This window comes from Anoplopoma fimbria, chromosome 15 (genome assembly GCF_027596085.1).
Source record: "Anoplopoma fimbria isolate UVic2021 breed Golden Eagle Sablefish chromosome 15, Afim_UVic_2022, whole genome shotgun sequence".
Taxonomy (NCBI): domain Eukaryota; kingdom Metazoa; phylum Chordata; class Actinopteri; order Perciformes; family Anoplopomatidae; genus Anoplopoma; species Anoplopoma fimbria.
The window spans coordinates 9,019,775-9,041,976 of NC_072463.1; the positions used below are offsets into that span (position 1 = coordinate 9,019,775).

General features: G+C 36.4%; 2 protein-coding genes across 3 annotated transcripts; both read left to right on the forward strand.

Moving 5' to 3' along the window:
• Positions 1-2,219: 2,219 nt before the first annotated feature.
• Positions 2,220-10,907, forward strand: LOC129103419 (RNA polymerase II elongation factor ELL-like). Its single transcript, XM_054613889.1, has 12 exons — positions 2,220-2,507; positions 5,068-5,112; positions 5,239-5,360; positions 6,080-6,240; positions 7,190-7,500; positions 7,747-7,871; positions 8,006-8,495; positions 8,584-8,671; positions 8,761-8,827; positions 9,075-9,246; positions 9,743-9,787; positions 9,907-10,907. Exons 1-12 carry the CDS (start codon positions 2,376-2,378, stop codon positions 10,009-10,011), a joined length of 1,863 nt encoding a protein of 620 aa, XP_054469864.1. The 5' UTR covers positions 2,220-2,375; the 3' UTR covers positions 10,012-10,907.
• An 879-nt stretch (positions 10,908-11,786) lies between these two features.
• Positions 11,787-17,098, forward strand: d2hgdh (D-2-hydroxyglutarate dehydrogenase). 2 transcript variants are annotated; one of them, XM_054613989.1, is made up of 10 exons: positions 11,787-11,981; positions 13,025-13,391; positions 13,500-13,557; positions 13,646-13,785; positions 13,904-14,097; positions 14,209-14,377; positions 14,516-14,659; positions 14,815-14,957; positions 15,498-15,663; positions 15,901-17,098. In XM_054613989.1, the coding sequence occupies exons 1-10, from the start codon at positions 11,979-11,981 to the stop codon at positions 16,161-16,163; spliced, it is 1,647 nt and encodes a 548-aa protein (XP_054469964.1). In that variant the 5' UTR covers positions 11,787-11,978; the 3' UTR covers positions 16,164-17,098. The 2 variants fall into 2 exon arrangements, with proteins under 2 accessions (XP_054469964.1, XP_054469965.1); XM_054613990.1 differs by lacking the exon at positions 11,787-11,981 and having other exon boundaries at positions 13,272-13,380.
• Positions 17,099-22,202: the final 5,104 nt, after the last annotated feature.

A 22,202-nucleotide genomic window follows, 5' to 3' on the forward strand; every position in this document is an offset into this window, starting at 1 on the left:
ACACACACACACACACACACACACACACACACACACACACACACACAATGAATTTCAAATGCACACACAGCAAGTCATTTGTACCAAAAAATTGTGATGTTCTTGTTCTATATTTTGTGTTTTTCAGTTTCTATTTATATGCAAAGCACTGAGAAATTGCTCTATATACATAAATATATCTGACATGAATGATTGTTTTAAATGGCAAGAGGGAAAAGAGGTAGAGAGACAGTCTCCGAGCTCGTTCGAAACCAGGAAAAACACTGCAACCCTCAAAAACCAGATGTGCAATTAAGTCAAACAGCAATTAGTTGAAACTATCAAAATTAGCAGTGTGCATAAGTATCCGTAAAGAATATTAATTGAATATTCCCTACATCCTTAACATACTATAAATGGGCATGAAACAAAGACAAAAACCCCCTTATATGCTACAATTTCGCTGCTTTGGAGTACTTTTGTGTCATTTTACTTTTAGCTGAATACATGTTTACTGATGTGGTGAACTTCACTATATTTATATCTGTGTTCACTCTCATCATCAGAGAGTCTTTTGCAACAGTGTCTCACCTGTGTGTAATCTTTTTTAATTGCAGTTCTTGCATGGAAAAGAACATTGTGGTAATCAGTAACTTTAATGTAAAAATGATTATCTGGTGTTTAACCTAAGGTTGAGTTTTATACCAGTTAACTTGTTTTCTCTCTCCGTCCACCCCCTGTTTGTAATTAGTGCTGACTTTCCAAACATATTTAACACACAATATCAATATGAGATGCACAGACTGAGAAAAACAACCAACTGAGCCTCCTAATCCAAATTATGTTGCAATATCCTGTACAGACAAATAATAACACCTACAAACATCAGGCATAATAAATAAATAATTTACATTCACAAACAGATACAGACTTTTTAAAACCATGTTAGATTTAGTTTCAAAAGATGTTTTTCGTAAGGAACAGAATAAACAGGGTAATACAATCAACACAATGCAAGATATGAATGAATGGTCCCAACTTTAACTAAAAAAGGCAGGGGCAAACAGAAATGATAAAAAAAAACTGAGAGTTGGTGCAGACTTCAAGTTTTCTGGGAGTTTTCTTGTAAATCTTTTAAATGAGTAGTTGAAGATTGCAATATAATCAACAAATAAATGTTAACGGTAATATTATAAATCAAACTACACATCAGTATATAATGTAGTGAGAATTACCCTCAACTGTACCAACTGCCACATTAGAGTGATAGGTACATTAATGCATCAATAATTATAATCCAATGATATAACATTCTGTATGTTATTCTGAAATAAGATATTTTACATTATGACAACTTTTGCTAAATATATTTTTATTATTAGGTTTACACATTTTAAATGAATGACTTATACTTGAAACAGAATATTTCTACAATGCTGTTTGTTAGGCCTACTTGCGAGTAAAAGATCCAAGTCCACCACCGCGCCAGTCCTTAATATGAAAAGTTATTATTGTTATTAGTTTTTTTGTTTTAGAGCATTGTGGGTACTCATGTTGACCTTAGTATTTCTAAATCCTAGTTTATATAGCTATATAAAATAATCCTATCCTTTGTATTGTATAAGATAATCCTATCCTTTGTATTTCTTTTGTATTTCTTTTGTACCTTTGTATTTCTAAATCCTAGCTTCAGCCCTATATATATATATATATATATATATATATATATATATCATTATATTGCCCTTTGTATTTCTAAATCCTAGCTTCAGCCCTATATATAATTATATATATATATATATATAATTATATATATATATATATAATATATATATATATATATATATATATATATATATATATATATATTATAATTATATATAATTATATTGCCCTTTGTATTTCTAAATCCTAGCTTCAGCCCTATATATATAGATAGATATAGGGATGAAATCTGTTTTATCAAGGCTTTTATAGTGTTTTTGTAAATATATATTGTATCCAAACCTAAAGAAAGATGAATGACCTGTTGTTTTTTAAATATATATTGTATCCAAACCTAAAGAAAGATGAATGACCTGTTGTTTCCCAATGAAACCAAAGAAATTCCCTTCATGTGAAAGAAAGAAAATTTACATAATGAGAGGGGAGGCAGGAAAAGTAGAAGTGGTTACGTAAGCCCTACGTCACGGTTTATTTATGTCTCTCGGCCAATCAAATCCTCTCAGCCGTCGTGACGTAACGCGATCTACTCCAGAATAGCGCGCGGCGGAGGAGCAGCCACACGGAACCGCGTCGCCTTTCTCTCCGCACCTCCTCGCCCATGTTTGTTTGTTTACTGCGGGGTTTGTTCGGTCCGGAGTAAAGCCCCGGCGGTAGGGGAGGTCTGCGGCGGGATGTCGGTGCTGAAGGAGAACCATTGTTACGGACTGTCCAGCGGGCAAATCAACCGCGGCAACGTCTCTGTTTTTCATGTCAAACTCACTGACAGCGCGGCAAGAGCCATCGGTTCCTTTGAAGACAGCAAGGTAGGCTTTAGTTTAAACATCTCTCCTTTACAGTAGGGGCTGGGCTTGTTCTGCCACCTAGTCGAGGGGGACCTTTACTTAAAAACCAAGTGGGAGGGGGGACACAGGCGAGGAAGGCGGGTTTGTGATTTTGCAATCCAGCTGAAGTTCAGCACTCTGTTCCTCGGTTGTTGTCTCCCTCAAGCCTCCTTATAAGATGTGAAACTGAAATACATGTTGCATAATGCAGTATGGAAACCCTTTCCCTGTGTGGTGATGCTCGTAGCAAGCTGCCGGCCAAGTATTATGAATGTTAATCAGTCCAGGAGAGAAGAAAGGAAACAGGCTGTGTGTGTGTGTGTGTGTGTGTGTGTGTGTGTGTGTGTGGGGGGGGGTAGTAGTAGTAGGAGGGTATTTTGATTGCATTTATCAGAGAGAGCACTTCTCCTTTTTTCTTTTTAAACATGAATGGAGTTGCATGCAAATTATTTATTTTTTTATATATCCACAGTGTAGGTTCTGTGAGGACAGATGGACAGATTCAAATTCAAACATGTGACCCACTTAATCACAAAAGAATCCGACACTGCAGGAAGTCCTAGCAGAGAACAGTCATGTACACTTCCTCTATTCAGTAATTCCTAGTAACCCAGTTAGGAAACTCCTCGGTGAAGAAAATGACAGCCACAGATTTTTATGATGAGAGGTGAGAAGTGCACCGATCCCGTCATACCTCTAGACTTTCTTGTAATGAGATGGACAGGAAGTAGTGGAAAACACCTAACGCAGTCCTAACATGCGTACAATGCTGTTGCCGTGCATGTATCTAGCTTATTTATTTAGCTTTAAGCGTGGCTATTCATAACCCACTTGGACTGATATCAGAGACAACAAAAAAAAAAAACACCCTACATGAAGCCGGGCCAAACCGACTACTGGCAGCCACCCTCACTCTCTGCACTCATCAACAGGTGGACTCACAACTCCTCTCCATTGAAAGGTCAATTTGATTTTAGTCATCATCACATAGTTTCCACCCGAGCTGCAGACGTGTCATTTCTTCAGTTTCCTACAGGCTAATTCTCCCCCGTAGGAGATGATAGTTTTTTTTTTTTTTTCACCCTGTTCTCCATATTCTCATGTGACAAGCTGCTGTATTTTAGCAGCAGGTCGTGATGACCTTAGACAGTGCCGTCTTTATATCAAATTTAATTTATTTTAAAGGGCACATCATGCACAAGTGTCAGGATACAAAAGGGGTACATTTCACTGGGAGGAAAAAGTAGAAAGTATGATTTGGCTTAAAAACGTATAACGATGAATCTGTGTTCAGGAGGAAAATACGCTCTCAAGTAGGACCGGGAATTGGTGTGAGGCTAATCTGAAGTATTCGTCATCATTAGGGATGCACCAATCTGATCAATAGCTGCGTAGATACAGATATTAATAAGGGGATCAGGTATGTGAGCAATCCACAGTAGATACAGCTCTTTTTGGAAGCCAATTTAGCTTTGCAATTGTCACAATGGACGACAACAAAAACAACAAAGAGATAAGGAGCTCACTTCTTGCTAACTTCACACCCCATAATCATTTTTCATTTTCAAACTTGTAGTCTTCAGCCACTAGCAACACTTACTCAAGTGACATTGAGGCCACTGAAGGCTTCATGCAACTTTTCCACATGTGTAGTAGTCGCCTACAACATCATTTAATGTGTCAAATTGGAGTTTATTTATTTATTGGTTTATTTGGTAGTGACAATGCACATTATTTAAACATTTCTGTAAATGTTAGCTAAGAGGCTTTTTTTTTCATCTGTCATCACTGGATAGATGTTACAAAGTCACCCTAAAACATTACAAAGTTATGCATTATTTACCCTTTTACAAAGCATGCAGAAACAATAAAAGAAGAGAGAACATTAACAAAAATAGAACACCCTCGTACTACTTAGTCAAGAACTATCAAGACATTGGAACACAGAGGCTCATAAAACAGCACATACAAAGCAAGTAAATGAGGGACAATTATGTTAAATAGAAACATGGACTAGAGACAAGATTATGTTGCATTGTTGGACACTAAAAACATACATGTCAGAAGCACAAAACATTAAAGCATGCAGAATATGTAAATTAAGTCCAGTTCAGTCACCTCAGCGATCCATGGCCTTACATTGAAATGATTCCAATCACTTTTTAGCATTTAACTGACAACAATTTTGGGAAATGGTTGGTACTTGGTATCAAGAGATAAAAAGTGTAATTACTGCATCGCTTGTGGTCACAATAACCAGTACCGAGAAAAAACGCTGTCACACTCTACTCTTATCATACATGAAGAAGAACAGCTTACAGGCAGGAAAGTAAACAAGTTGAGCAGTAGAAGTAATGAAACCACAATGAAGGAAGATGTAGCTCTTGTAAAAGCAGAACAGACCACAAAACATCCTCTTATGTTGTATGTTTTACGTGCTCCTTTTGCTGGTCTGATCTCAGATCTGTGTGTGTGTCTGTATTTGCATGTCTGCTGGTGACTCCGAGACAGACTTTAATCAATGATTTGTCTTTTTCTTCAGGGTTTGTGTTCCCGTCCCACTATCTGTTTTAACGGCAACAAAGGGGTAAGAGGAGCTGGTCAACCTTTTGACATTTACTTACTCAACAATTACATCCAATGCATGATGATTTTTAAAGATTTTAAATCTAATTGTTTTGAATTGTCTGTTTATCTCTGATTTGTGTCACAGAGAATCACCGTCCCTTGCTCTGAGAATAGAGATGAACTGAGGATTTTCACCTTTGGCCTGACGAACACCGCCCGTGATAATCCGCACGGAAGCTTTGACTGCTTCCAACAGCATGGCGCTTGGTAAAACACAACGAATAACCATTTTAAACTCACAATAAATGTACATTTATAGCATAATATAGATTAGATTATAATCAATCTGTGATAGTTAGATCTTAAAGAAAATTATGAGTTTGCAACAGTTGAAAATGTAATTCTAAAAGCAAACAGCAAAGCAGTGATGCATAAAAATAGGGAAGATCACACATTTTATGGTGCATGAGGGTTATGTGTTGAATTAAAAAACCAACTCATGAGCGCTGAAAACATGTTTAGTGCACAGTGATTATGTGTTTACGAGTTAACTGAGCTCCTGAACAAGTTTCAATGTTTTAAAAATGCCTGTGCCCCCCTACTGCTGTGTGAAAGTCACCCTGCTGGTAACATCTATCTGTCAGACTCTTTAAATGCCAGAAAACCCAGGAAGTCCTGACTGTACAGGTCTAGGAAGTCTGGAAATGTAGAGTTGTGAATTTGATAAATGCCAAGAGTTATTCATCAAATCTGCTGCTTGAGTCCGGGCAGAAATACAAAAGAAAGCTTTTGGAGCTGTTGCCAAAATAACACATGGGAAAAATGATATTAAACTACAGAGGGATGTTGTGTATTTGGTAGTAAAGGAGTCCAGCTGATAGAAGATTAATTCAAACAATCTAGCATTTGATGTAGCTAATGTGTAGAAGAAGTGCTGAAAGCTCCTTCAGATCCCTGTTTTTACTCACCGTCCTCCATCCTCACAGCTCTGCCGAGGAGCTGTCATGTCTCGGAGTGATTCAGAAGAAGATGACCGTCAACGCGACGGATGACTCGTACGATAAGGCTCGCCAGAGCATGGCTCAAGCTGAGGAGGAGACACGCAGCCGAGGAGCCATTGTCATCAAACAAGGCGGGCGCTTCCAGAGTAGGAAACACAGAAAACACTCACATGTGCAATCTGCTTGGTTATACAAGACATAACAGCAGCTAAGGAATAAGACACCAGCCTGAAGACAAATTTGTAAAAAAATAAAAAATAAAAAAAAATATACAGTCAGCCATATTGCATTGGTTGCCATAGTAACATGCATAGTAACCAATGACATGGTAACAGTCAGTCTTGTTTTCTTCTGCAGTATTTTGTCCTGTTTATCTGTTTTATACTAGACTATACTTCTATACAGCACATACATGCCCATATAATGTACATACTGAAGTTACAGAGACTGTATTCTGGACGACTTGCTCACTAAAATATACATACACACGATAAAACCAGTGATTTAGCTCTTTTTTTGAGTGTCACCGCTGTCTTTCTTCTAACCACCAAACCACTTCCTTCTAAACAGATATTTTAGTCACGTCATCTTGTTGCAGTGAACGCACACACACACACACACACACACACACACACACACACACACACACACACACACACACACACACACACACACACACACACAGACACACACACACTAGTTTCGATGATTTCGTGAGTTCAGAGGACGCCTGTGCAAAAAGAACCACTTCCTCACTCACTACAGGTTTGTGCATATGTGTGGTTATTTCCTAAATTAGATGGCAGCGTTTGCTCACTGAGACTTGTGTGAATGCTTGTAACCCAAATGTGGCTTTCTGAAAAGGTGAAATGAGGTCTGACAAATATGGTGATGCTCTAAATTCTCTTCCTCTGTTTGTTTTTTAAAATGGTAGTATCACACGTTTATGATTTATGTTCAACCTAGGCACTTTCTAAAACAGAAACTAGAGCAAAAGGTAACTTACCTTTTTTAATGATGGATACCTCAGCCACCAAATTTTTGCTTTATATAGCAAGTGCTGATTTTGATGTGAGATTTCATGCTTCCTCGCAGGCAAGAAGGTAACGGTTCGAGCCCCGGCCCCTGCCCTGGCCAGCCTGACAAAGCCCCGACACTCCGACAAGTCCCAGTCTCTCCTCGGCAACGTTAAGAGGGGAGTCCAAGTTGGCGTGTCCAAGCCGAAGAAGGGGGCCTGTGCTTCGAACAGGAAGAGCGTGGGTGAGGTGCAGGAGAGGCAGCTCAGGGAAAGATTAACACATCTGCTGGCTCTGAGGCCATACAAGAGGCCTGAGCTCATCTTGAGGCTGCAGAAAGATGGACTGACGGCAAAAGACAAAGACATGCTGGACTCTGAACTGATGGAGGTAATCCATTTTCCTCTGTAGCCAAATAAATACAGGTCTCATTATGAGGGGCTTTCATTTTGCACATCTTTTTTAGTTATGTTTCTAAACATCAAGTGTGAATGTTTTGTCAGTTGGGTAACAAAATTGTAAACACTGTCACCCTGAAAACAATTTCAACAGATCAAGAAAATGAATTTGTGCTCTGAGCATCGAGTCTTTTCTCACCTGCTTAATGTTTGTGTTTGTCTTCGTATTTGTGTGCAGGTTGGCCAGCTCAATAGTAGAGACAACACATTTGTTCTTAAGGACGGTCTGTATAAGGAGCTGCAGAGGGACTGGCCAGGCTACAGCTCAGGAGACCAGCAGCTCCTTAAACGAATCTTTGTCAGGTAACACAAATGAGAAACTTGTCTCCATGTTCGTATCATCTCAAGAACTGTGAAGATGATTATAGTATATGCAAAACAAAAAAGTGTATATTGTATGAAAATTGTTTATTTATCACCTTCTTATAACTTTTCAGGAGGCTGTTTCAACCACAACAAAACCTCCTCACCGTCCCAGAGGCCCAGGTCAGTCCACTACGAGACACCCCCAACTCCTCCCCAGCACACCGGCCAAAATCTTCCCTGCCAGAGGAATACACTGACCCTTTGGCGAGTAAGAAGCCCAGGATATCCCACTTGTCTGGCAAAAAGTCCAGAGACAAGCCAAGAGTGAGGCCTGCTGAACAAGCGGCTCATAAAGTCGTCAAGGAGGAGACCGGGAACGACGGGAAAAAGGACTCGCTTGATCCTCGGAAGCTTTTTGACTCCTTGTCGGCAGTCTGTCAGCGGGAAGCAGAAGTGGCCAAGAGGCTAGAACCAGCTCCCTGTGCGGAGGAGGAACCCGAAGTTACAGCGTCAGACCCCCCTCCACCCAACCCTGATCGCCCTCCGTCCCCTCTGATAGTGCCTGATCTGAACAGACACACAATCAAAAGGAAGAAGAGCAAACACAAACACAGAGATCAGGTGAGAAAACCAGTTTTTTTTATTTAGTTATGGTTTTTCTATTTCACGTGACGCATTTGTAATTGGGATTTATTTTTTGTTTGTCAAGGAGAAGGATCGGTTAAGAAACAGGAAAGAACGGAGAAAAGATCACAGTTCAGAGGATCCCAACAATAAAGACTCCTTGTACTGCATAGGTGAGCGCTGTTACTTGTTGACTAGTGACTTTACGTGCCAAATAATCACTATATTAAAATTGTTTGACATTGCTTCTTTTTTCTTTCAGAGCCAAATGAAATGCTGTTTGACTCTAGCGTGCTCAAAGCGGACAGTGACAAAGCAGACTATCTATTGTAAGTAAACCTTTAATTGGTTCTTCGACACAAAATACAGTCAAGCTTCTGTTCAAACGTGTTAACTTTTTTTTTCTGTAACACATTAATAAAATACAGTATTTTTAGATAAAAGATTTAGTTATCAGGTTTGTGTTGTTTTTTTTTGCAGTACTAAACATCTGCCTGTTGTTAACACTGTATTCTGTTGGTGGGTTCTCTTTACTGATCTGATCAAAGTGTCCCTATTATTATGTTTTTTGCACAGGAAGTACACAGTGATTTCCAATCACGACCAGAGACAGAGCTACAAGCAGGACTTTAACACGGAGTACAGCGAGTACAGAGATCTACACGCTCGTATTGACGGAGTGACACGACAGTTCATGGAGCTGGACACGCAGCTCAAACGGCTACACCACGAGTCACATAAATACAAGGCATGTTCCAGGCTTTATTTCATGAAAATCTTAAATGATAAAGCCATTCACTTCTGGCATAAACTCTGTTGTTGCACCAAATGTCGAACATAAAACATGTGTTCGCAAAATAATCACCGTTTAGAACCCACTGAGTAGATTTGTAACAACACATAATCCTTAATTGAATACGAGTATGTGTTGGTGTCACAGTTTGCCATTCAACTCTGAAAATGTCAAATTAAATTGCGCACCATAGGCTATAATTCTTACTGCAATATTATGGCACTGAAATGTCAGCATATGGTCATTAAGAAAAGAAAACACACAAATATGAATATGTCAGTAATGCTACATTGTTATTCCATAAAAGGCATCCCGTGGAGTATTTCATAGACAGGGCACATTTCCCAATTTTTACAACATTTAGCACACTTTTACAAATTTAACAAAACAAATGTGAAGGAAGTTATAAAAATGTCTACCTGCATAAATTAACACTAGTCCTCTCTTGCAGACGGTTCGTAATCAAATTCTTCAAGAGTATCGCAAAATCAAAAAGGTAACAACTTCCTTTAAGAATTGTCTTATATATTTATCCCAAGATTGCTGCATGGGGCAACTCCACTCCTCTCTATTGCTGTTAAATAATTAAGTATTTTATTTATTTTGTCCCTTTAGTCCAACCCCAACTACAACCAGGACAAGACTCGCTGTGAATACCTGCACAACAAACTGGCCCACATCAAGAAGCTCATATCAGAGTACGACCAACAACAGCTCTGACTGCGAGAACAGTGAACCTGAGAGAGCACAACAATCACCCTGAGACGGGGCAGACTCCAGCTGCTGAGCTGAATGCCATCAAGCTTGAAATCTCGGGTCTGGGTGGCCTTCAAACGGCGTCTAACAAAACGTGTTGGAAATGTCACTGAGGTTGGGAGACATTTGTGGAGAGCAGCTGCGACGCACTGGGAAAAGCAGACCTATAATATGAGATATTTTATACTAAGATGGGAAATGTTAGAAAAATAATGGTTGGACCACTGGGCTGCTGCTACTACTGTGACAAGATACTGCCAAGGACACAAGGAGATTCAATTTTTATACATTTGTAGATTCCCATCCCCAATCATAATTTTGTTTAAGGATTAAATCAATTTGGGTAGTTGCTTATGTGTTCTGTTAGCCATGTCAGCATTAATGTTAAAGCCGGAAGCATGAGACAACTGCACGCTGTACGTACCCAGACGGCTCATATGAATAACAGCTGGAATGCAGATGTGGTTACACTGAGAAGACTTCTTTTCTCTAGGTTTTTGAATTGAGACTTTAGCGGTCTAGTGTTCTACTGAGTTTAGATCTGCTCAGTAATGACCCCTGAAAGTATTGCCAGTGCCTGAAGTAGTTTCTAATTCTGGACTGGATTCCCAGTATTCTACGGTGTTATCCCTCTTGTGGCTTTCTTGGATCACAGAAGACTGTTCTGTTAAACACAATGTGAGCTGGAAGTTGTATTCAGAAACTTTACAGTATGAGCTGGAGGAACAATGTAACTGAAAACTGGATTTAATTATTACTTAGTCATTTATACTGTAGGCTGAGACGGAGAACAATTAATAAATAAACAAAATGTGTTGCATGCTGTGTACTTTACAGAATGCATGAGGAGAAATCTGAAGTTGTGTCTGTTTTAAATAAATCTAATTTGTATTCATTTTGTATGATTTTTTTCTTATTTATAATGCTTATCTTTTACAAGATCTCATGGAGTCATTAATAATTTAAAGTGGGAACTAAGGTAATAAATAGGTACATTTTATCATTTTGCATGTATTTTGAATGGCTTATCTCTCATTTACTCTTTGGTGAGCTGAACTTCCAAAGATCTTTGAGCACACATTTGGCTCCAGCAGCTCTCAGTATACAAGAAACAAATGAAGGTCAACAATATTACACATAAACCTGCTGTTGCTCAAGCAGTGCTTTTGTCAGAAAAAAAAAACGTCTTGTTAGATAGTATATGTATGGAATGTGTATGGATAAGTGATGTATTAAAGACAGGTGCAAGACAATGTTCACATCTATTTCCATCAGTTCTTGGTTAATAATTCACTGTGTGGCTGATGGAAGTGATGTACATCAAAAACTATAATCAAACTAGCATTTATGAAAATACAAATAGAGAACTGGACAGAAATATTAAAAACTTTCATATTGTGTAATAACTCTTACTAAATCTCAGTGTAGGATGAGTCAGGGTTAATCACTTTCATGTCACAGGCATATTTCTGTTAATTTTTAAATTAAAATCCTATTCAATACTATTCCAGGAAAACTGCCTGTGGAAAATAAATATTAAAAGTAATAAACAATATTAGGCAGCACATGAAAGGGACATATTATCCCTCGTGGTGAAGTAAAAAGTGTGTAATTTCTCTCTAAATCTGAAATGAAGTGGCTTTTGTTTTCCACGGTCTTCATTGGCTGAACGGTGACGAAAGGCTCACAGCTATTGGTTCAACCTCAAAGGAGGCTTCTCATTGGTCCGTTGTCAACCACATGACCTTTCACCCCGCTTCCCCTGTAAATCCCTCGATAGCATGCTAGTTGCAGAGTTCTTGCTAGCTGTAAACATTGAAGCATGCTTAAGTAACCAGGCTGCCCTTCAACTTTGTAACAGATTTCGCAGTGAGATATGACACGAAGGAGGACACTCGGTCAGGAAGATTCGGGCTGTTAGCCGGACGTTTATGGTGAGTAAATGGACATATTGCTCGCTAATTCCTTGTCAAACAGTAAGCTAATGGAGTAGAGGCTTGCAAGTTATATTTTCTTCCCCTGGTTGCAATAACAAAACAGTGGTAACGTTACAGAGAACACAACCATGACACACTGCACGGCAATACATTAGTACATGACTAATGCAAAAACTGAATTTCACAATAAAATGTTGTGCCAGTGGTGTGTGTCTGTTTTAATGCAAAAGTGGATTGAAATAGTCTTTTCTGAAATGTCTTAAATGTGAAATCCCACTTTCAGATGAATATCTCTAACATTTTTATAGCTTTTGTATTGTCTGAATTATTCATTAATGACCTATATTTTGATACCATTTGTGTCCACATCTGTAAGAAATACCTTTTGCTTTTTCTTCAGGCATCTCCATGAACGCACAGACTGACTATAATGATTTGAATCTTATAAGTAACTGAAAACATACTAAACTAATTGTGTATTTAGTAACACTGACTTTTTGATATTCTACATCCATTAAAACATCTATCTTCACAAAGAAAATCTAAGTGTCGAACAAACATTATGCAAGTTTATCAAATTATATTTGTCCTTTTCAGTTCTAAGAATACAAATCGAAAATCCGGTTGTTCAAATTGGACTGGTGATATTTAAACAACAAAAATAAATATCACAAAGTCAAGTGCTGATGAGCAACTGAAACTTGAATTTTCTATATGAATATGTGACGATTTCGATGTCCATGTTGGTACCAGGTTTCTCTCCGTTCTTCTAGAGTGGACAGCTAATGAATAAGTTGCCTAAGGACTCATATTCTACAGGAGGAAAGTACTTTGAGACTACATTACTGCAGTGACTTGTTAACTAACAAACATTAGCTACAAAGCTGACAAATAAGTAGGGACAGGGTAGTTATAGTAGTCATTTACCCAGCTGCTCCACATACCTAGTCCCAACTCCATACCAGGTAAATAAGAATAAGAACATCAGCTGAAGTGAGTGCCATTTTCTTTGTTGATGATTCATTCTGTCTCTTCTGCAGCCTGTTTTCGCCTTTACTCCAGTCATGATGGGGATTTTCCAGAGAGCATTAAGACTGAGAACAGCTCTCAGACATCTCAGCCCCCATAGCACCTTCTCATCAACACCCACAGCTGGACCTTCACCTAGGTACCTCTGCGGTTCATTTCCTCCCATTACATCATGGCAGTTTGGAGTCTGCTGCCGAAAGCTGCACTCTGCAGCAGACGGGTCCAAGCCGTCCCCAGCTGCAGCCCCAGACAGGCTGCCCTTCTCTACAATAACTCAGGAAGATTTAGCCTTCTTCAGGAAGATCCTACCAGGCAGAGCCATCACCGACCCGGACCTGCTGGAGTCCAGTAATGTGGATTGGCTCAAGTCAGTGAGAGGTCATGACTAGAAATGAATTCAGCTCATTCCACTTAAAGATAGAAGTTACACCAATTCCCAGATAATGTCTTTCATCTTTCATTTCTCTCTTCATATATCCTCCACAGGTTCCAGTGAAGTGTTACTGAGGCCTCAAACAACAGAGGAAGTTTCTCAAATTCTCAAGTAAAGAACAAATAGTGGATGGAACGACTAATACACTAGTGAAGGGGTGTATAAGGTGGTTAAAGTTGTTGTATTTTCCCTCCTGTAGGTATTGTAACGGTCGTAATCTGGCGGTGAACCCTCAAGGAGGTAACACTGGGCTGGTTGGAGGCAGCGTGCCTGTCTATGATGAGGTCATCCTCTCCACTGCTCTTATGAACAACATCCTCACATTTGATAGTATCTCTGGTAAGTAAGTCTTAAAATGCCTTCACCAAAAAGTTAGCTGCCTGCCTTTTTAAATATTTGTTTATGTACTTGCAGCATATTTGGCTAATCTTTAAGGATTATTTCCTCCATCTGTCAGGCATTCTGACCTGTCAGGCAGGTTGTGTCTTGGAGAGTTTATCCGTTTACCTTGAGGACAGAGATTACATCATGCCACTGGATCTGGGGGCAAAGGGCAGTTGTCACATTGGGGGAAACGTGGCAACGAATGCAGGAGGACTCCGGCTGCTGCGATATGGTTCCTTACACGGGACTGTGCTGGGTCTGGAGGTGGTGAGTGGAATAAATAAATGAGGAACTAACCAAAAAGTACTGTATTAAAAAAGATGAAGGCTAACAGCACTGAGCTAATGTTTGTCTTTTATATGTATGTGGCTTGTACAGGTGTTGGCAGATGGGCAAGTGCTGGATTGCTTGGCCACACTGCGTAAAGATAATACAGGATATGACCTCAAACAGCTCTTCATAGGGTCAGAGGGAACACTGGGGGTCATCACTGCAGTGTCCATCCTTTGTCCACGGAAACCCAAATCTGTCAATGTGGTTTTTCTGGGTACGATTTTATCATTGCTTCTCCTTTTACAACCACTCAAACTACCTTACAGAACGTTAAGGAAAGGATGTCACAGTCCAGTTGATAAATTAGTTTGTTTCCATAGATGGTTTTTTTTTTCTCTTTTATTCTTGTTAGGCTGTGAGACGTTTGAGCAGCTACTGAAGACATTTCAGCTCAGCAGAGGCATGCTGGGAGAAATTCTATCAGCCTACGAGTTCCTGGACAGTGAATGTATGAGGCTGCTGAATACGCACCTCAAACTAACGAATCCCATCTCAGGTAGACACACACACACACACACACACACACACACACACACACACACACACACACACACACACACACACACACACACACACACACACACATATGCAAATATTTGAATAAAGCAGTTAACAAAACACCCATGCCAAACTCTTTCATCCATCTTGCAGATTGTCCGTTCTACGTTGTCATAGAAACATCTGGATCTGACCCAACACATGACGGGGAGAAACTCCACAATTTCCTAGAGGAGGCGATGACATCATCATTGGTCACCGATGGGACTGTGGCAACTGAAGACTCAAAAATAAAGGTCTTGTTTCTAATTGTTTTTTTTAGAATAAGTCTTTTTTATATTCTACAACAAATCCCATGAAAAGACAAAAAGCAAACCAACAAATGTTTATTTTTAGTCAAATCGTTATACAGTTTATTCCTCTGTGCTAATGGGCTGCATTGTTGGGCAACATCTATTAAAAAGCTACTGTAAAGACATACTACTGCAAAAACCCCTGCAGCTGAATATAGTCCCCAACAAATATAGTATTTAATTTTGATCCAGTAATGTCTGCTACAAAAAAACTACAATGTCCATTTGTTTTGGGAAATGATAGGCTTTCTATGAATAAAATTGTATATATTAAAAGAGTTTGTCTTCAGTAGGAATAAATACCCTTCGGTCTGAGTGCCAGTGATGGAATAATGAAGAAGATTACTTTTAATCCTGTCAATATCTTAAGGAATCAGTTGTTTAATGAATACTTCGGTGTTGACTCTAGAATCAAGCTACACCCATTTCTAGCCTTAACTATGTCTAAAAATGATATTGTAATCTACCTTTCCACCTTTTTAGGCACTGTGGTCGATGCGTGAACGTGTCACAGAGGCGCTGACTCACGACGGCTTCACTTACAAGTATGATATCTCACTTCCGGTGGAGCGGATCTACCAGCTGGTGACGGACATGAGGGAGCACCTGGGGGACCGAGCCAAGAGTGTGGTGGGATACGGACACGTAGGTAAGACCAGAGGATGGAGAGTCTTTCTATCTAATAATGGCCTGCTAGTATGAGATATGATTTCCCATACGTACAACAGCTTGATCTCAATTTTTAAACCTGAGTTGTGGTGTATATAGGTGGTTTACTCATGGTAAATGGACTTGATCTCGTTCCAGCTTCTGAGCCACAGTCGCTCTAAAAACACATGCCTCACTACAAATTGTACTCACTTATCTTTCCATCTGTATTTTTCAGGAGATGGAAACCTCCACTTGAACATCACCTCTCCTGCCAAAGATCCCGCTCTTCTCGCTGCCATCGAGCCCTTTGTCTACGAGTGGACGGCCAGCTGTCACGGCAGCATCAGTGCAGAGCACGGACTGGGCCTGAAGAAGAGGAACTATATCTACTACAGCAAACCCAGCCAGGCTGTAGCTCTCATGGGTAACATCAAGGCCATGCTGGACCCCAAGGGGATTCTCAACCCATACAAGACTCTACCAGATAACCTGAAATGAACCAGACTGTCTCAGTCGTGGGGTAAGAGGTAACGTATACAGAGCTCATGCAGGAGCTCGGTCTAAGCTAAAACCTTATTGCCCCGTGGTTTTTATGGCAGTTCACGCTCTTTCCTATGAAACCTTTTTCACACATTCAGTGTTGAGCTGCAGGTTTTTCATTGTCATCTGCACAAAGCATTTCTTTTAGAATGACATTCACTTCAACAAGCTGCTGAATTTGTACTGTAGTAGTCTTTAGACTCTGGAATATTACAAGTGAAGTTACCGCTCCCATCTACTACTTATTCCTTAGAATGGAGTTAGATCTTAAATTTAGCATACTTCGTATAAAAGATGAGTACACTAATGTCTGGATAAAGAGTATTAAGGTGTTCTGCATTTTAAAGTTGTGTAAATAAGCAATGTACATATGAACCTGACTATTGTTTAAATATATACTTGAAAGATTGTGAACCTTAAATTGTATTTGTGCAAATACACTCACATTGTTAACAGCTGTTTAGGTCCACGTATCTAAAACTAATGCAGTCTAATACAATAGTCCTGCAGTAAATTGGGATACTCTGATAAAAATGGGACATATAAAATAATCGAAACACCTGTCAGTACAATGCAATGAAGTTCAACAGTTGAATCAACGCCTCTTTAAACAGTGGCAAATGGAAACTGAACATAAACTTCACGAAGGTCTGATTTATTGCAGGACTGTTGTAGTTTGAGCTAGGTGGACCTAATATACTGGCCATTGAGTGTACATATTTTCTAAACTCATAACACAGACTGGGCAAGAGTGCAGTAACTGTTTTATCAAATAAAAAAAGACATAAGACAAAGCAGAAAAAAATCCCAATACAAACCCAGCATTTGTGAAAAAATGTATTTATAACCACACGCATATGTAACTTTAAACTCTGTTTGAAATGAATCTTTAATAAAACTGTTTCCAAATCAAGATGGATTGTTTTTCCTCGTTATTCAGGCAGATTGTGCAGTGTGGCATGATGGGAGATAAGGAGTTAATAGAAGCCTGCCTCACTAGAGAAAACAACTTCACTTCCAATACCATTAAAAAAAACAAAAACGTCAGCTCTATCACAAACGAGTCTTTCTTGATTCCTCTCTGCTTGCACAGAAAAGTCACAGGGCGTTTACTAAGTGTGTCACGCAGAGAGGATCGTATTCTTATTGTAAGATTGGCAGGTACTTAGTGTGTGTTGACTCCAGGAAGCACCAGGATAATTGTGCATCTGTAATATTTATCCTGTTTTTGTTCCATACACCAAACAAGCTCAGTGTACCTTTTTCCTCTATTTCTCAACTAATTCCTGCATTTCTCAACTAATTTCTTACTATCTCCTCTTTTGACAATATGGATACAGATAGTCCAGTGAATGGGTGTAGTACTGGGGTAGCAGTGGAGATGTAATAAATATACTATACTTTTAATTATTTGTCTGGTGCAAGAAAAACTGAAATATTACTTTTTTTGCCATACATTGGTATGACTTTTTTAGTATTTTTTTATAGTATACAATACTGTGACATTTTTTATGGCATGCAATATTATTACTTTTCAATATCCTACTATACTATGACTGTTTTCTTCGACAAACTACTATACAAACTTCTTTTGCCATACAATGCAATGATTTATTTTTCGACAAACTATAATATGCCTTAAAAAAAATGAATTTCAACACACTTTACCATGACTTCTTTCGCCCAAACTACACTTTGACATTTTTTGTTTTTTCGAAATGCTATGATTTTTTAATGACTTTTTTCATATACTATACTATGCCTTTTTTAAATGACCCTTTAACATACTATACAATGTCTTTTTTTGACATACTTTTCAATTACTTTTTTTAACATTGAAACAAACTATACATTTGCTTTTTTTAGCAACTTTTCTGACATAATATTGATGACTTTTTCTGACTTTGGACTTACTATACTGTCACTTCTTTTGCCCTATGATTTTCTTCTTTCCAAAACCTTTCGCCATACCATACTAATACTTTTTTTCAAAATCTTATACTTTAACTGCTTTCGCCATACTTTACTTTCACATTTTTTTTATTTTTCTTATGACTTTTTTCAACAAACTATACTATGACTTTTTTATGATTTTTTTCGACATGATCTACTGTGACTTTCTTCGAGATACTATACTATGACTTTTTTTTATGATTTTTATTGACATGCTATGCAATGACTTTTTAATGATTTTTTTCAACATACTATACTATGACCTTTTTATGACTTTTTTCGACATACTTTACTATGACTTTTTTATGATTTTTTTCCAGATACTATTCAATGACTTTTATCGACATGCTATACTATGACTTTTTTTTATGATTTTTATTGACATGCTATGCAATGACTTTTTAATGATTTTTTTCAACATACTATACTATGACCTTTTTATGACTTTTTTCGACATACTTTACTATGACTTTTTTATGATTTTTTCCAGATACTATTCAATGACTTTTATCGACATACTATACTATGACTTTTTTGACATACTATACTATGACTTTTTTATGATTTTTTTCCACGTATTTTCTCTGACTTTTTATGATTTTTTCCGACAAACAATTCAATGACTTTTATCGAAATGCTATACTATGACTTTTTTATGACTTTTTTCGACATACTATACGATGACTTTTTTCATGATTTTATTACACGTACTTTCTCAGACGTTTTTATGACTTTTTTCGAAATACTATACTATGACTTTTTTGATGACTTTCATCGACATACTATAGTATGACTGTTTTCCCCATTTTTTATGATTTTTATTGACATGCTACACTATGACTTATTTCGACATACTATACTATGACTTTTCTCGACACACTATACTATGACTTTTTCCTGATTTTTTTCAACAAACAATTCTATGACTTTTATCGACATGTTATACGATGACTTTTTATGACTTTTATCGACATGCTACACTGACTTTTTTATGACTTTTTTCGACATACTATACTATGACTTTCTTCGACATACTATACTATAACTTTTTTTATGATTTATTTCCACATACTATACTATGACTTTTTCATGATTTTATTACACGTACTTTCTCAGACTTTTTTATGACTTTTTTCGACATACTATACTATGACTTTTTTTATAATTTTTTTCCACATACCATTCTATGACTTTTATTGACATACTATACTATGACTTTTTTATGATTTTATTCCATGTCATTTCTCTGACTTTTTTATGATTATTGTTGTTATATATATATTACTTTTTTATGACTTTTTTCGACATACTATACTATGACTTTTTTATGATTTTATTCCACGTACTTTCTCTGACTTTTTTATGATTATTATTGACATGCTATACTATTACTTTTTTATTACTTTTTCCAACATACTATACTATGACTTTTTTATGATTTTATTCCACGTAATTTCTCTGACTTTTTTATGATTATTATTGACATGCCATACTTTTACTTTTTTATGACTTTTTCCGACATACTATACTGTGCCTTTTTTCAACATACTATGCTGTGACTTTTTTTATGATTTTTTTCGACATACTATACTATGAATTTTTTCGACATACTATACTATGACTTTTTTATGACTTTTTTCGACATACTATACTATGACTTTTTATGATTTTTTTCCAGATACTATTCTATGACTTTTATCGACATGCTATACTATGACTTTTTTATGATTTTTTTCGACATACTATACTATGACTTTTTTATGATTTTTTTCCAGATACTATTCTATGACTTTTATCGACATACTATACTATGACTTTTTTATGACTTTTTTCGACATACTATATTATGACTTTTTTATGATTTTTTTGCAGACACTATTCAATGACTTTTATCGACATGCTATACTATGATTTTTTATGACTTTTTTCGACATACTATACTATGACTTTTTTATGACTTTTTTCGACATACTATACTATGACTTTTTTATGATTTTTTTCGACAAACAATTCTATGACTTTTATCCACATACTATACTATGACTTTTTTATGATCTTTTTCGACACACTATACTATGACTTTTTTATGATTTTATTCCACTTAATTTCTCTGACTTTTTTATGACTTTTTTCGACATACTATACTATGACTTTTTTATGATTTTTTTCGACAAACAATTCTATGACTTTTATCCACATACTATACTATGACTTTTTTATGATCTTTTTCGAAATACTATACTATGACTTTTTTGATGACTTTCATCGACATACTATAGTATGACTGTTTTCCCCATTTTTTATGATTTTTATTGACATGCTACACTATGACTTATTTCGACATACTATACTATGACTTTTCTCGACACACTATACTATGACTTTTTCCTGATTTTTTTCAACAAACAATTCTATGACTTTTATCGACATGTTATACGATGACTTTTTATGACTTTTATCGACATGCTACACTGACTTTTTTATGACTTTTTTCGACATACTATACTATGACTTTCTTCGACATACTATACTATAACTTTTTTTATGATTTATTTCCACATACTATACTATGACTTTTTCATGATTTTATTACACGTACTTTCTCAGACTTTTTTATGACTTTTTTCGACATACTATACTATGACTTTTTTTATAATTTTTTTCCACATACCATTCTATGACTTTTATTGACATACTATACTATGACTTTTTTATGATTTTATTCCATGTCATTTCTCTGACTTTTTTATGATTATTATTGTTATGCTATACTATTACTTTTTTATGACTTTTTTCGACATACTATACTATGACTTTTTTATGATTTTATTCCACGTACTTTCTCTGACTTTTTTATGATTATTATTGACATGCTATACTATTACTTTTTTATTACTTTTTCCAACATACTATACTATGACTTTTTTATGATTTTATTCCACGTAATTTCTCTGACTTTTTTATGATTATTATTGACATGCCATACTTTTACTTTTTTATGACTTTTTCCGACATACTATACTGTGCCTTTTTTCAACATACTATGCTGTGACTTTTTTTATGATTTTTTTCGACATACTATACTATGAATTTTTTCGACATACTATACTATGACTTTTTTATGACTTTTTTCGACATACTATACTATGACTTTTTATGATTTTTTTCCAGATACTATTCTATGACTTTTATCGACATGCTATACTATGACTTTTTTATGATTTTTTTCGACATACTATACTATGACTTTTTTATGATTTTTTTCCAGATACTATTCTATGACTTTTATCGACATACTATACTATGACTTTTTTATGACTTTTTTCGACATACTATATTATGACTTTTTTATGATTTTTTTGCAGACACTATTCAATGACTTTTATCGACATGCTATACTATGATTTTTTATGACTTTTTTCGACATACTATACTATGACTTTTTTATGACTTTTTTCGACATACTATACTATGACTTTTTTATGATTTTTTTCGACAAACAATTCTATGACTTTTATCCACATACTATACTATGACTTTTTTATGATCTTTTTCGACACACTATACTATGACTTTTTTATGATTTTATTCCACTTAATTTCTCTGACTTTTTTATGATTATTATTCATGCTATACTTTTACTTTTTTATGACTTTTTTCGACATACTATACTATGACTTTTTTATGATTTTTTTCCAGATACTATTCTATGACTTTTATCGACATACTATACTATGACTTATTTCATGATTTTTTTCGACATACTATACTATGACTTTTTTATGATTTCTTTCCAGATACTATTCAATTACTTTTATCGACATGCTATACTATGACTTTTTTGTGACTTTTTTCGACATACTATACTATGACTTTTTTCGACATACTATACTATGATGTTTTTATGATATTTTTCCAGATACTATTCAATGACTTTTATCGACATGCTATACTATGACTTTTTCATGATTTTTTTCGACATACTATACTATGACTTTTTTCATGATTTAATTACACGTACTTTCTCAGACTTTTTCATGACTT

What these genes read in the sequence shown, in the direction of transcription:
- LOC129103419 (XM_054613889.1), top strand. Translation starts at nt 2,376, where the DNA reads ATGTCGGTGCTGAAGGAGAACCATTGTTACGGACTGTCCAGCGGGCAA. An exon ending in TGGACTCTGAACTGATGGAG is followed by an intron (nt 7,501 to 7,746) that starts GTAATCCATTTT and finishes ATTTGTGTGCAG; the next exon opens with GTTGGCCAGCTCAATAGTAG. An exon ending in ACGAGTCACATAAATACAAG is followed by an intron (nt 9,247 to 9,742) that starts GCATGTTCCAGG and finishes CCTCTCTTGCAG; the next exon opens with ACGGTTCGTAATCAAATTCT.
- d2hgdh (XM_054613989.1), top strand. An exon ending in GAAGTTTCTCAAATTCTCAA is followed by an intron (nt 13,558 to 13,645) that starts GTAAAGAACAAA and finishes TCCCTCCTGTAG; the next exon opens with GTATTGTAACGGTCGTAATC. An exon ending in ACTAACGAATCCCATCTCAG is followed by an intron (nt 14,660 to 14,814) that starts GTAGACACACAC and finishes TCCATCTTGCAG; the next exon opens with ATTGTCCGTTCTACGTTGTC.